Below are 13570 nucleotides of genomic sequence, written 5' to 3'. Positions count from 1 at the left end.
GAAAGCCTAGCTCTACCAATAAATGTCTGGAAGTCTCGCTCTGTGGATCACCTCCAGAGCCGTCTTGCGCTGGTGTCCTGGTTCTGCTGCTGCTAGTTCTCCGCCGCTGCCACTTCTCTGTTGCTGGAGGTTCTCTGCTGCTGGTGGTCCTCTGCCTCTGCTGCTCCTCTAACCATTCACAGTTTCAAATCCGCTTCCACATTTTAGGTATCTGTTAGAGCACACCCCACTCCTGGTACCAAATTCTATCTTAGTCATCTAGTGTTGCTATAACAGAAATACCACAAGTGATGGTGTTAACAAAGAGAAGTTTATTCTCTCACAGTCCAGTAGGCTACAAGTCCAAATGCAGGGTGTCAGCTCCAGGGAAATGCTTTCTCTTTTGGCTCTGGAGAAAGGTCTGTGTCATCAATCTTCCCTTGGTCTGGGAGCTTCTTTGCGCAGGAACCTCAGGTCCAAAGGACGTGCTCTGCTCTCGGCACTGCCTTCTTGGTGGTATCAGTTTCCCATGTGTCTCTGCTCACTGTTCTCTTTTATATCTCAAAATAGATTGGCTTAAGACACTATGTAATCTTGTAGACCTCATCAGTATAGCCGCCACTGATCCATTTTACTACATCATAGTGACAGAGTTTACAACACATAAGGAAATCATATCCGATTACAAAATGGTACACAACCATAAAATACTGGCAATCATGACCCAACCAAGTTGAAAAATATTTTTGGGGGACATAATTCAATCCATGACAATGCACATTTCAACTGACTGACCTACCTTTGCAGTCTTGTCAGCAGAGGTAGATGAAAACTTGGTAGAATCAGGAGAAATATCACAAGAAAGTACTGTATCCTGGTGACAGACAAAGTCTTTTTCTATTCTTCCAGTAATAATATTCCACACCTTAAAAACAAAAAAACTCAAATTTGATACTTGTAAGAACATTTTGTCATTAGTGAGCATGATCAGCTATAAGATAGGTCAATAAAACAAGAGTTGTAGCAAATTAGTTGTTCTGACCTCTCTAAGTGCCCTTTAGTATAAATAAATGCTCATAAACACACAGCAGATGTAGGTGACCTCAGTAAACAGAAAACAGGCATGAGAAAATAAAAAAAAAAAAATGTAAGTAGTTACTTAACATCCACCTGCTTTTAGCTATCACAGTACACTACTACAATATTAGAAGACTTTTTTGAAAAACCAAACACATGCTTCAAATTACCTTCACTGTTCCATCAAATGACCAAGAAAGCAGTCTTGAATTTTTCAAGAGCCTAAAGTCTTTCACTGTTTCCTGATGGGCTTGCAGAAGGACATAGTCCTCTGACTGCCAATTCCATACCTGAATATCAAAGAAAGAAATCTGTTATAATATCTGTTGGAGGAGTAGGGGGAATGTACTCTCTCTCTCTCGTCAAGTCTCTTGCCCTCATGCCATTTCAGTAAAACAAAGAACAGTAACTAGGAGTATGTGGAGTTCCCATTTTACAGACAGAGAAGAGAAAAGCTGGTGGTAATTAACTTGATTAGGGCAAAAAAAATACTTTTCCTCCTAAATAAAATTTGTTTTCTTCAGTTGCTTGGAGAACAGTTATTATACCAGAAGACAGAGAAAAGCCACAATATGCCAGTGAGCTTACCATCCAAGTATATCTTCTAGAGAAAATAATCCCAATTACATATTCACAGATTTCTGAACCTCACAAGCTAGGCCAAGTCTGCGGATCCTGGCTCCGCTGAAGCTGGCTCTATTATCTAGGAAGGTCAGCTGACCAAAGTAGCTTCACACCAGGTCATGGAATTTCTGAGCTTCAGAGATCTTAGCTACCTCCTAATGCAGTCCTCAAAATGACATAAGAATTATAGTGCATTATTTTGCACACTGAAGTCCAAGAGGAACTCCTCAGGAATGATGGGATGGGGGTAAGTGAAATAATATGAGTAACTGACACAAAATAAGCATACAAGTGTATCCGAGGTACAGAAATGAACAGAACAGGAATTTATTTCTATGCCATGTGAAGAACATCTCTTAATTACTAAATCAAAGTGACTGTATTTAAAAGCGAACCAAAAAAAAAAAAACCCAAACCCGTTGCCATCAAGTTGATTCCAACTCACAGTGACTCTAACAGACAGAGAACTGCCCCATAGGGTTTCCAATGAGTGGCTGGTGGATTCAAACTGCTGACCTTTAGTTAGCACTGAGCTCTTAACCACTGTGCCACCAGGGAATTCTTGACTTCAAATTAATTTAACAAATGTTTATTTAGCACCTACATGTGAGGCCAGTATGAATCAAGCAAGGATCTAGCGTCAAGAAACCTAAGAGTCTAGTAGAGGAAATGAGACATTAAAATAAATAACAACCCTACAATAGAAGATATAATGATAGAGATAGAAGTTTAGTGACACTCAAAAAAGCAGTTCCTTAGAGAAGAACCGGTGGAGACCATGCATTCAAAGTAAGCTTGAGAAATAGGCTGGAAGTATGAGTCATAAACTGCATAGAGTAGGGCATTTCAAAGAGAGTTCCATTCCCTGAATGCTTGGGTTAAAGCACAGGAGCAGGAAAACATGAAAAGATTATAGGAATCTGCTCATAGTTCAACCTGGCTTGAGCAAAGGATATGCAAGGAGGAACAGCAGGAAAAATGTATTTGAAGAAACAGCCCAGAAGGCCCCATAAAGCTAAATTTCTGAGCTGTGGTCAATCAGGCAGGCTTCTATTTTTTTAACATGAGGAATAAAAAGATGAAGAAAATCAGCCACCACCACAGGTATCCACACTAGTAACATTCTGGGCCTAGTTTCTGAGTAATGAATGTTAAACAGTAGAAATGTCTTTAAGCCTTTTCCCATCAGGCTTAGGCAAAACTGTAAAAGAAATGACACCTACCTCATTCCCCTTTCTTTACACCCTTATCTTACACATTTAGATGTCACCCTGCCACCAAGCCCTGGTTCTCAGATCTCTCCCTATCTTCTGTTTCAGAGTGCTCATTCACAACAGCAGGATATCACAGAAGCAGGAGGTCTTAGAAGAAGAGCTGGAAGTGAAAGTAATTCTAAAAAGAAAGGATTAAGAACCCAATGAGATATGCTAGGGGAGGCAGAAGAAACGAAGGCTTTTCTGGCTCCCCAAATCATACCAGAAAGGAAGGGCACCCTGGGTGACAAAGCATAAAATACTCTAGACCATTTCCACTGGGAATTTTCTGGCTCCCTCTTTACCCTTTCTGGGCTTTACTGGACTAGAAGATGAGTGGCTGCCATTAACAGCTCCTCTGACTGATGGTCAATGCCAATCCAAGCTGTGCCTGATTCAAGGTTCATTTTTGACTTAGGTTCTTACGACTGCCCTCCACATATCAGAAAGTAAGAGAGGTTTCCTAAGCAGATATAACAAAGAATTTGACAATCACTGAAGGGAGAAAAGAAGAGCCTTAGCAGCTTTGTTACAGAAGCTTTCTGATTAAGGCAATGATGACAGGGATATCTTTTTTTGTTTGACTCAAACATACCGTACTAATTGAATCACCTTGAGATAATAGCTAAACTTCCAGCAGCTTTAGTCAAATGTATTGAAGTTGAGTTTGGGGATGCCTCTACCATCAGTTATCATTTTTGCAATGTATGTCCACTGTAGAATTTTTTTGGCTATACTCATTGCCGTCTAGTCGATTCTGACTCATAGTGACCCTACAGAAATAATTAAATTCTAAAAATGACAAGGAATTTTCTTATACATTGGCCCAGGTGAACATGAAATGGCTACTACATGGGTTTTATTTACCTCAAGGTAAAAAAATCAAAAATTACTGAGACAGATCTCAATTTTTACAACTCTAGGTGTCATAATAAGGTCATATGATTTTTCAAATTTTGGCAATAATTTTAGTTCAGTTCAACAAAGATTTACTGAACTCTCTCTATATTCCAGGCACTGGAGATACAAAGATGATTAAAAGTCATTTACCTAAACATTAAAAAACTAAAACAAAAACCCAACTAGTCATTTCTTGAAAATACCTATCAAGAGTTTTTTTTACATGAATGTATACGCAATAAAACACTTTAAATGCAAAAAAGTATCCTGAATAGATAAGAAGGTGAAACATAACTGATACTTCTAAAAATAATATAACTTCTATTCTAAAAATATTTCTAAAAATTATTTCTCCCTCTGGCTGAAAAGATTTGATCTTCAAGCTGGTCATAAAACCTTACAAATTTAGCTTTCAAAAGAAAGGCTATATAGTATACAATGTCTCAGCAGGATTTCATCAGATGTATTTTAGTTTTTACCCATTACAAAGACATCTGGAGATGAAGAACAGTGAACATTACACTAGGTTTCGCAGCTAATACACCAGTACCAGGGGAGACTATGATAATAAGTTTCTGTACTGAAGCCAAATTCATTCCAATCATACACCTTCATAGGAATCACAAAAATAGAGGCTATTTTATACTAACAGAAAAAGATTTTTTTCCAAAATAGTTCTTAATAGTATAGTTAATTAGGCATTACCATCATAAGAAATGTACGGAGTCTCTGGGTGGTGCAAAAGGTTAATGTGCTTGGCCACTAACTGAAAGGTTGAAGGTTCCAGTCCACCCAGAAGTGCCTCAAAAGAAAGGCCTGGAAATCTACTTCTGAAAAATCAGCCATTGAAAACCTTATGGAGCACAGTTGTACTCTGACACGAGTCAGAGTTGACTTGATGGCAACTGGTTTAATACATATACTAAATAAAAGAATATATAACAACAAAAAGACAAAACAACCCAATCAAAAAATGAACAAAGAACTTGAACATACAGTTCACCAAAGATGATATTCAAATGGCCAACAAGCACATGAAAAGATGCTTAACATCATTAGCCACTGTTGTTGTTAGTTGTGGTTAAGTCAATTCTGACTCATGGAGATCCCCTGTGAGGGAGATGGAAATCAAGATCACATTGAGATATTACCTCACCCCCATGAGAATGGCAATGATCAAAAAACGGAAGACAACAAGTGTCGACAAAGTTATGGAGAAACAGGAACCCTCATCCTCTGCTGGTGGAAATGTAAAATGGTTCAGCCACTGAGGAAAACAGTTTGGCAATTCCTCAAAACTAGAACCCAGAATTATGCTCAACTGGAGAACAGCAACAGAAATGAAGTACAAGAGAACTGTGGTAAGGACTGGAAGGGCTATAGCACTCAAAATTAACTGGGACAACCCTACACTGGGGAAACTGCTGGAAATAAGAGTCCAAATTGAGTAGGATAAGAATGACAGGGGCAAAAAAAAGGCTCCAAATAAGACTGAAGGATGGTTCGAGAGCAAAGAGATCTCTTAAGAACAAGTCATATATATATACATATATATGCATATATATGTGTATACATATGTATATATACATATTTTCAAGAACGAGCCATATTTTTAATGCTTCATGAAAACAACAGAAGAGGGGGTTACAGAGTTAGAAATGCTGGCCTTCCTCTCCCTCCTAATAGTTCAGGAAAACTAATTTCAGGTAAAAAAGAAAAGAATTGTGATCGAATTCCAAAAAGAGTCACCATGAAAAAAAAAACAGAGAATAAAGTGCAGAATAATGCCCCTCCAGACAACAAAAGCACATCTAAAAGATTAAAGGGTATCTGGATTAAAGGGCATCTGCAAAACTGAGGATTATGGTATTAAAAACAGAAGATCAAGTGAAGATTTACATACTAAAAGTTGAGACCCTGTATCTACTCCCAGTTTTCTTTCCCCCACTTAGCTCTGAGAACTCCAGGCAGGAGACTAGATTTATCTTTAGAAATCTCACCAGACTAAGACAAAAGAGCTGAAGATACTAACAACACCCCAGAAGACATGGCCCCGGACTCTCTGTTAGCCCAAAACTAAAACCATTCCCAAGGCCAACTCTTCAGACAAAGATTAGACTGCACTATGGACATAAAATGATACTCGTAAAGAGTGTGCTTCTTAGCTCAAATAGATACATGAAACTAAATGGGCAGCTCCCGTCCAGAGGCGAGATGAGAAGGCAGAGACGGTCAGGAGCTGGTTGAATGGACATGGGATATCCGGGGTGGAAAGGAGGAGTGTGCTGTCACAGTATAGGAAGAGCAAGTAGGGTCACATAACAATTTATGTATAAATTTCTGTATGAGAGACTAACTTGAATTATAAACTTTCACTTAAAGCACAAAAATAAAATTAAAAAAAAAACCAGATACTAACAACAAAGGTTCTACACCCAGATCCCTCAGAGAAGGTCTCAGTAAACACACAGAGCTTTCAACTGGCCTTTTAATGCCCATCTCTGGTAGTCAGTGATCACTACACAGCTAAAGGGAGCCTTTAAAATAAAAGAGAATAAAACAACCAAATAGAAGAAGCAACTTAGAGGGAATAGCAACTGTGCAGGGAAATGAAAACCTGACCAACAAAATATATATACTTAATATATACATATCCACTCATCCATCCTCAGAGAAGTAAGAGAAGATATTTCATCTGTGAAACAAGAACACAGTGCTCCTCAAAAGAAATAAACAATATAATGGCAAGGTAAAGCTAAGGAAAACTCCCAGGAAGTAGAGTACAGAAAAATGAAATATTGAAGAGAAAACACTGATGATCAGTCCAGAAGATCCAACATCTGAATAATGGATATTAAAGAAAGAGAAAGCAGATTTGAAAAGAATCAAAGAGATAATTCAAGAAAATTTTCCTGAATTGAAAAACATAAGTTTCCAAGTAGAGAAAGGATACTGAACGCCCAAAACAATATGTGAAAAAAAAAAAAAAAACTACACTAAAGCACATCAACACAGAATTTCAAAATTCTGTGAACAAAGAAAAGATTCTAAAATCTTCCAAAGAGAAAGATTAGGAATTGGAATGGCTTCCAGCTTTTCTCAACATGAATTTTGGAACCTGGAAGGAAATGGAGCAGTATCTTCAAAGTTTTAGGCTAAAATAATTTCCAACTCCAGCCAAATTTAGTAGAAGGTAGAAATTTCCTATATTGCATTAAGGCAGGAAAAGCATTCATATACCCTCCATGGTTTAGATGTGAATAGTGTCTAAACCCCCCCAAAAAAACCACTGCCATTTAGTCAATTTCAACTCATAGCAACCCTATAGGACAAAGCAGAACTGCCCCATAGGGTTTCCAAGGCTGAAATCTTTACAGAAGCAGACTGCCACATCTTTCTCCCATGGAGCAACTGGTGAGTTTGAACCACTGACCTTTTGGTTAACAGCCAAGTGCTTAACCACCACACACCACCAGGGCTCCTATGAATTGCATCTATTTAGTCATAATAATGATACTAATGATCTAATCAAAATTATAGTTTTATTGGGATGTTGGGGGTTGATAAATGGGTATGTGTGCAAGCGTGGGTGCACGTATGGTTGGAGGCAGGACACGTGGAAGGTAAAATAGAGCTAAATCCTCATCTTACTATAAGGGAGTTAGTAGATAATGCCTCAAATGGAAAAAGTTAAGAATTAGCACTATAAGTATGCCATATGGGAGGATGAAGGCAAACATGAAAAGAAGCATCTAAAAGCAAAAAGTGGTTGCTTCTGGAGAATGAGAAATGGAAGGGGTCTAGTTTTCATAATAAGCCTTGAAATATTTGAATTTTTAAATTATATGCATTGGAATTTCAGAAAAAAAAATTTTTTTTAAGTATAGTAAGCTTAATCCCTCAGTATACACAATCTTCCATTAAGATAAATTATTCTTTCTTCACAAGATTTCATCACTGTAATAAACATTTTTTCTTGAAAGGAAAGAACAAAATTATTTTAATCAGATTTTATTACTGTAAAGAAAAATAAGGAGACATTGCATGAATGTGGCCAAAAAAATTTATTGATACAAATCCAAGTCCTCTGGCAGGCAAGAAAGTTCAACTGAACCCTTTGTTTTCAAAATAAACAATCTCCCAGTAGAAGGTTCTAAGTTAAATTGCTTCACACTCAGAAAATTAAGAAACACAAATGGGTTTCGACTAAGCCCATGTACATACAGCCCATGTATGCTCAAAGTAGGATGATCTTAAAGAAATCAGTCTTTAAAATACACACCAGATTGGAGCCATACCCTAACTGCTCCTTTGCCAGAGTCAGCATTACATATGTTAGAAGTCCATGCCCTCTCCTACCTGAATTGCAGAATCATCAGAGCTTGAAATAAGTGTCTTCCCATCAGCTGTGAACTGAATGTGCCATACAGCTTTCTTGTGTCCAATCCTGGACTGGAAGATTCTGCCATTTAGGAGTTCTAAAATCTTCAAAGTGGAAATCCCCAGAAAATTAATACAAAGAAGTACAACACCACCCAAGCATTACACCCTGAAGATATTAACTTAAAATTAAACTACAGAAGGGTATAGAATATCCATCTCATAGTGCTTTCAGTTTAGCTAAAAACACACAGATGAATGGTACACATGTGTATGTGCACAAACACACACCCTAAAATAACTTACTGGGATGACCAGATGGCAGTAGGAACCAGTGGTCCTTCTGAGTACTCAACTACCCAATTCATCAAACAAGTGGCAGTCTGGGCTCAACCTCCAATAACAAAATGACATTTGAGATGGATAGGAGAGAAGAAAGATAAAAATCCTGCATGAGACAAGACAAGCTCTTTACAAAACAACACAGAGACAAGAGAAAATAAAGAATGATGAGGGAGCTAGATAAAGGAAGAAAGGATATGAAAAGGCTGGGGGTCAGGGCACTATGATCTTAAGAGGACGAAATACTAACATGCCACAGGCAGATATTCAGAAAGTGGTAACAAAAACTCAAAAAATAATAACTATACCAAAAGGTTTACAAATGAATTCATGTTTTTTTTTAAAAAAAAGTAAATACGGTCTGTTTTCCCAGAATAAATTAAGGTATACTCAAGAGAAGCCTAAGGAAAATACAGATGACACTAAAAAGGGAGATTTCAGAAATTCAAACTTAACCTACATGTCTGAAAAAAGACCTGTAAAAAGCAAAGGGGAACTGGGTGAATAGGAACCTTTCTGAATAAGCAGGATGGACAATCTCAAAATTTTTGCAGAGGGAAGAGGAAGTGGGAAGTAGAATAACATAACAGTTGAGCGCATAGGCTCAGAGATCTGGGTTTGAATCCTAGCTCTGCCACTTTCTGATTTTATGAAAGTTATGGAAACTAAAAGAGTTTAGACATCTATAAAACAGGGATGATACTACCTAGTATCTGGGGTGTTACAGGAATTCAAAGACAATATCTGGCACAGTAAATACCTAATAAATGGTAGCTGTTATTATTTGATACTAGGCTGAACCATATGAAATTGTCTTTTTATAGGTTAAAAACAGTTGAATATTGGCAATTTGGTTCATAACATTTATATCATTTGATGATTTGAGGTGGATTAGGTTGTAGATGAGGCACGTGTGTGTTGTAATTTTCTTGAACTATCAGGCAGGCTTATATTTCAAGACACTTAGACAGCAAAAATAAAAAGAATATGGTGCTAGCTTGGCAACAAAGTAAAAAGAAAAAAGGGAAATAAAGACCCCTTAAGAAGAATTAATAATATATGACAGTTTGATATAAGACTGAGAGAGAAAGACTAAGGTTCACCTGCAAATGTATAACCATCCCTTGCTTAACAAACACTCAAAATATATTTTTTCAGTAAAGTACTCATCTTAACAATAAATAATCTTTCACAATGATAAAGAAAAAACAAAGCCTTAACTCTAAATTCATGCTACAATGGCCATGGCAAATACACAGTAGCACTGACATCACTTTCCAAATGCTTCCTTCTTCATTTCGGGTGTAAGCATAAAATTTCCTCTTTGTGGGGCAATGGGCTGGAGAACATTTATATAATTTCTCCTGAAAATGAATCCAAAATAAAATAAATGTGGCTAGCACCACAATTAATAAATTAAGAGGTAGCTCCAAAAATCCTGGGTAAGAAAAAGTGAGAGGAGGAACCAATGTTGTTTGACAAACTATTATAAAGCTAGAGAAAATGTACTTTTGTACATTTTTTATAAAGAATATATTTTTATCCAAAATGATTTTTATTTTAATATCCTTTTTGCCTTACAACTTAATTTTGTTTTTATTTATTGGTCTTGTTTAAATAAGTGAAGGATTTCAGGTGGTGAATAGGTGTACTTCTAAGTAGAATAGCAAGGGGTGGTAAAACAGGTAAGCATGAGGCAACCCTGTATTGATATTCCCAATGAACATTAGCAGTAACAAAATGGAAATAATGTATATCCCCAAATGGCTGAACTTCTAAGAAGAGGAGAAAAAATGCTCTTTGCATAGTTGGTTAAATCTCTGATAGTATTTGATACACTTAGAGAACAGCAACACAACTAGGTAGAGAATAAGGAACACAAAAAGACAAAAAAGTATGAAAAACAGTAGGAAAGGCAATCTGAAAAATATACAACCAATTGGATTGTAAGATTATTTTTAGTGTAATGGAACAATGACTAATATATCAAAGAAAGACTCATTTAATACGGTATATGATTAATTTTAAAGAACTATCTATATTGCACAGAATGACTCTGAAGACTAGAACTGAATACCTCAATGGCCCCATCTTCATCTCCAAACGCAATGTACTGAAGGTCTGGACTTAAGCAACAGCAACTAACTTGAGCTTCAGTCAGATAATCAGTCTGACCTGTTTTTCCATTAATGAGCTAATGAAAAATAAGGCACAATCAGTTACTAGGTTGTGAGAGCAGGCTGTTTCATCCTTTAGAAGAGAGGCTTCAAATGAAAAAATAAAACACAGAAAAAAACCAACAAGAGCTCCCAGGGGAACAACAAAACCCTGTCTTAGTCTCAGCAGCTGCATTTAGCACTTCATGCTTTCATTACATTTCACTTTTGTGATTCAGATACATTTTCATAAAATAAAACGAGCTTTAAAAGGTTTAAAAAGCAGCTGCTGTGCCCACCACCTGAGACACATCCATCTGATTTGTAATCCCATTGCTAGTTCCACACCCTGTTTTCCATTTCTTCACAAAGCCCATTTTAATAGGGCTATCATTTGTTAAAATACACTGCTGATATTTTTCTATGGGGTTGGTGAAACAGGACTGAAACAGACATTCCACAAAAAGACAAATCCAAATTAAAATGGATTTTATACCTTCCAAATCATTCACAAAACAGTGCAAATTAAGATTCTTTTCTCTTTTTCTTTTGAGGGTGAGGAAGTACTGAAATAGTGCCCAAAAGCCTAATTTGGACTGCTGAATTTGTAATGCTTAAACTAAGATTACCCTGTTTCATAATCTATACCAATGCTACTGATTATTTTTTTTAATTCCACTAATAAAAGATGCTTTATCACTCAACTCAAACACGTGACCTGCAAAAATATTGCTAAAGCTAAATCAATAGTCAGGTATCTCTCTATAACTTAGTGTTACAACCTAAAAATCTTGAATTTTTAACATGAAATAAACAGTCACCTTTGTTTCAGGTACAAAAATTATAGGGTCAATCAATCACAAGTAGCTTTTTCTTTATAATATTTTACCCAGCATGTTCTGATTTATTAGACATTCAAAATGAAGACTGAACTACTAAAAGCTGAATAGCTTCTTTCTCTCAAAAGACAATTTCCAGATGCCTTTGTAAAATAGTGACTAAAAAATATTTTGTTCACATAAATGGAACTATTATTTGGCAGTTTAACTATCCTCTAGACTCTTGCACAACCAATGACAGAAGAAAATGATACTTTTATATTCAGAAGACTTCTTTTTTAAGTCTCACAGTTATGTCAACTGTTAAAGAAAGGTTGCACACATTTAATAAAAGAAATATAAGCATGAGGATAATTAACTTGGCAAGAAAACTGCAGTGGAAAATACCTCAACTGGAAGAATCAGTTTGCTAAACCCAGTAAGGAGGAATTCACATTCAATTCCACATCCTAATTCATTACAGAAATACAAGACATTTGGATTTCCCAATCAACATATAGAGGACGATAGTAAAACTTGTAAAATATAAAATAAGTTAGGTTTGGGATGTCTCACTGCTTGACTCTGACCACTGACTAGAGAAGGAGGAGTCCTCACATACCATAGACAATTTATGCCCTGATATCTATCTCCCGAACATGGATTCTACCTTAACCCTAAAACCAGCTCACAGACTCTAAAGACAGAACGATCTTACAGGTAAAACAAACAAACAAACAAACAAACAAACAACAAAAAAAAAAAAACTGAGACTCAGAGAACTGATGTAATTTACTCAATATCACAGAACTAGTTGGTGATGAAGTCTGAATTTGAACCTGGGTATCCTGTGTGAAAAGTCACTGTTCTCTCCATTAAATAAGCTGAGCTTTGCAGCGTTAGAACTTGTTAGGCTCTGTCCTACTCTGTCAGTCTGTCTCAAGTTTTTGCTATCTCTCATACCTTCCATGTGCATGCTCTCTCTTTCTTCTTCTCTCCTCTACTTCTCTTTTCTCTCTAGCTCCTCTTTAGCATCTCATCTCATTCTTTCACACATGTTCTTACTCCTTATCTTTCGAATATAAAGACTGCATAAGATCACATTAAACCAAAACCAAACCGAACCCATGGCCATTAAGTCAATTCCAACTCAGAGAGACCCTACAGGACAGAGCAGAACTGCCTCGTGGGGTTTCCAAGGCTGTAAATCTTTAAAGAAGCAGACTTGCCATAACTTCTCCCACGGAGCAGCTAGTAGGTTCAAACTGCTGCTCTTTTGGTTAGCAGCCAAGCACTTTAACCACTGTGCCACCAGGGCTCCTAAAATCACATTATCACTGCACAAACATTTCCTTAGAAGTACAAGGCACTTCCATAAACCTGTCTGAGAAACAAGGCATCAAGTTGTATTCATGCTCTTAAAAAGCTAATGAAAAGTCCTAAAATAACAAATTTATTCTGAAAAAACAGTGCACAGGCTCATTAGCCCTCACCTTTCACGGGGTTTCTGCCCTTCCCAATCCTTATGTCTCTCAGAGAGTCCTCAGAGCAAGACGAAATGTCTCGGTAGCTCACATAAAAGCCACACTGATCCTGCCTTTCTTCTCTGGCTGATGCTCTTACTACCTGTCATGGATTGAACTGTGTCCCCCAAAAATATCTGTCAACTTGGCTGGGTCATGATTCCCAGTATTGTATGATCATGTAATCTGTGATTTCCTTATGCGATGTAAACTCTATCACTATGATGAGGTTATATGTGATCTCATGTGTTGCAAATTCTATCACTGTGATGAGGTTATACTGATGAGGTTTACAAGATTAGATAGCTTCTTAATCCAATCTCTTTTGAGATATACAAGAGAGAAGCGAGCAGAAACACATGGGGAACCTCATACCACCAAGAAAGCAGTGCCATGAGCAGAGTGTGTCCTTTGGACCTGAGGTGCCTGCACAGAGAAGCTCCCAGACCAAGGGAAGACTGATAACACGTACCTTCCTCCAGAGCCGACAGAGAAAGCCTTCCCCTGGAGCTGATGCC

At 37.1% G+C, this 13570-nt stretch overlaps 1 protein-coding gene across 4 annotated transcripts in view; it reads right to left on the bottom strand.

Annotated features, from left to right (window-relative positions):
• APAF1 (apoptotic peptidase activating factor 1) overlaps positions 1–13570 on the bottom strand; it is a 99670-nt gene that overhangs the window by 10647 nt on the left and 75453 nt on the right. For all 4 annotated transcript variants that reach the window (XM_023735744.1, XM_023735742.1, XM_023735743.1 and 1 more), the window contains exons 21-24: positions 10633–10749; positions 8193–8318; positions 1227–1346; positions 779–904 (exon numbers count right to left, since the gene is read on the bottom strand). In XM_023735744.1, coding sequence (XP_023591512.1) covers positions 779–904; positions 1227–1346; positions 8193–8318; positions 10633–10749 — 489 coding nt within the window. The remainder of the gene's footprint in view (positions 1–778; positions 905–1226; positions 1347–8192; positions 8319–10632; positions 10750–13570) is intronic.

Source organism: Trichechus manatus, unplaced genomic scaffold (genome assembly GCF_000243295.1).
Source record: "Trichechus manatus latirostris isolate Lorelei unplaced genomic scaffold, TriManLat1.0 scaffold00081, whole genome shotgun sequence".
Classification (NCBI taxonomy): Eukaryota; Metazoa; Chordata; class Mammalia; order Sirenia; family Trichechidae; genus Trichechus; species Trichechus manatus.
The sequence above is the reverse complement of the archived record's forward strand: the minus strand, read 5'-3'. Positions and strand labels throughout refer to the sequence as shown.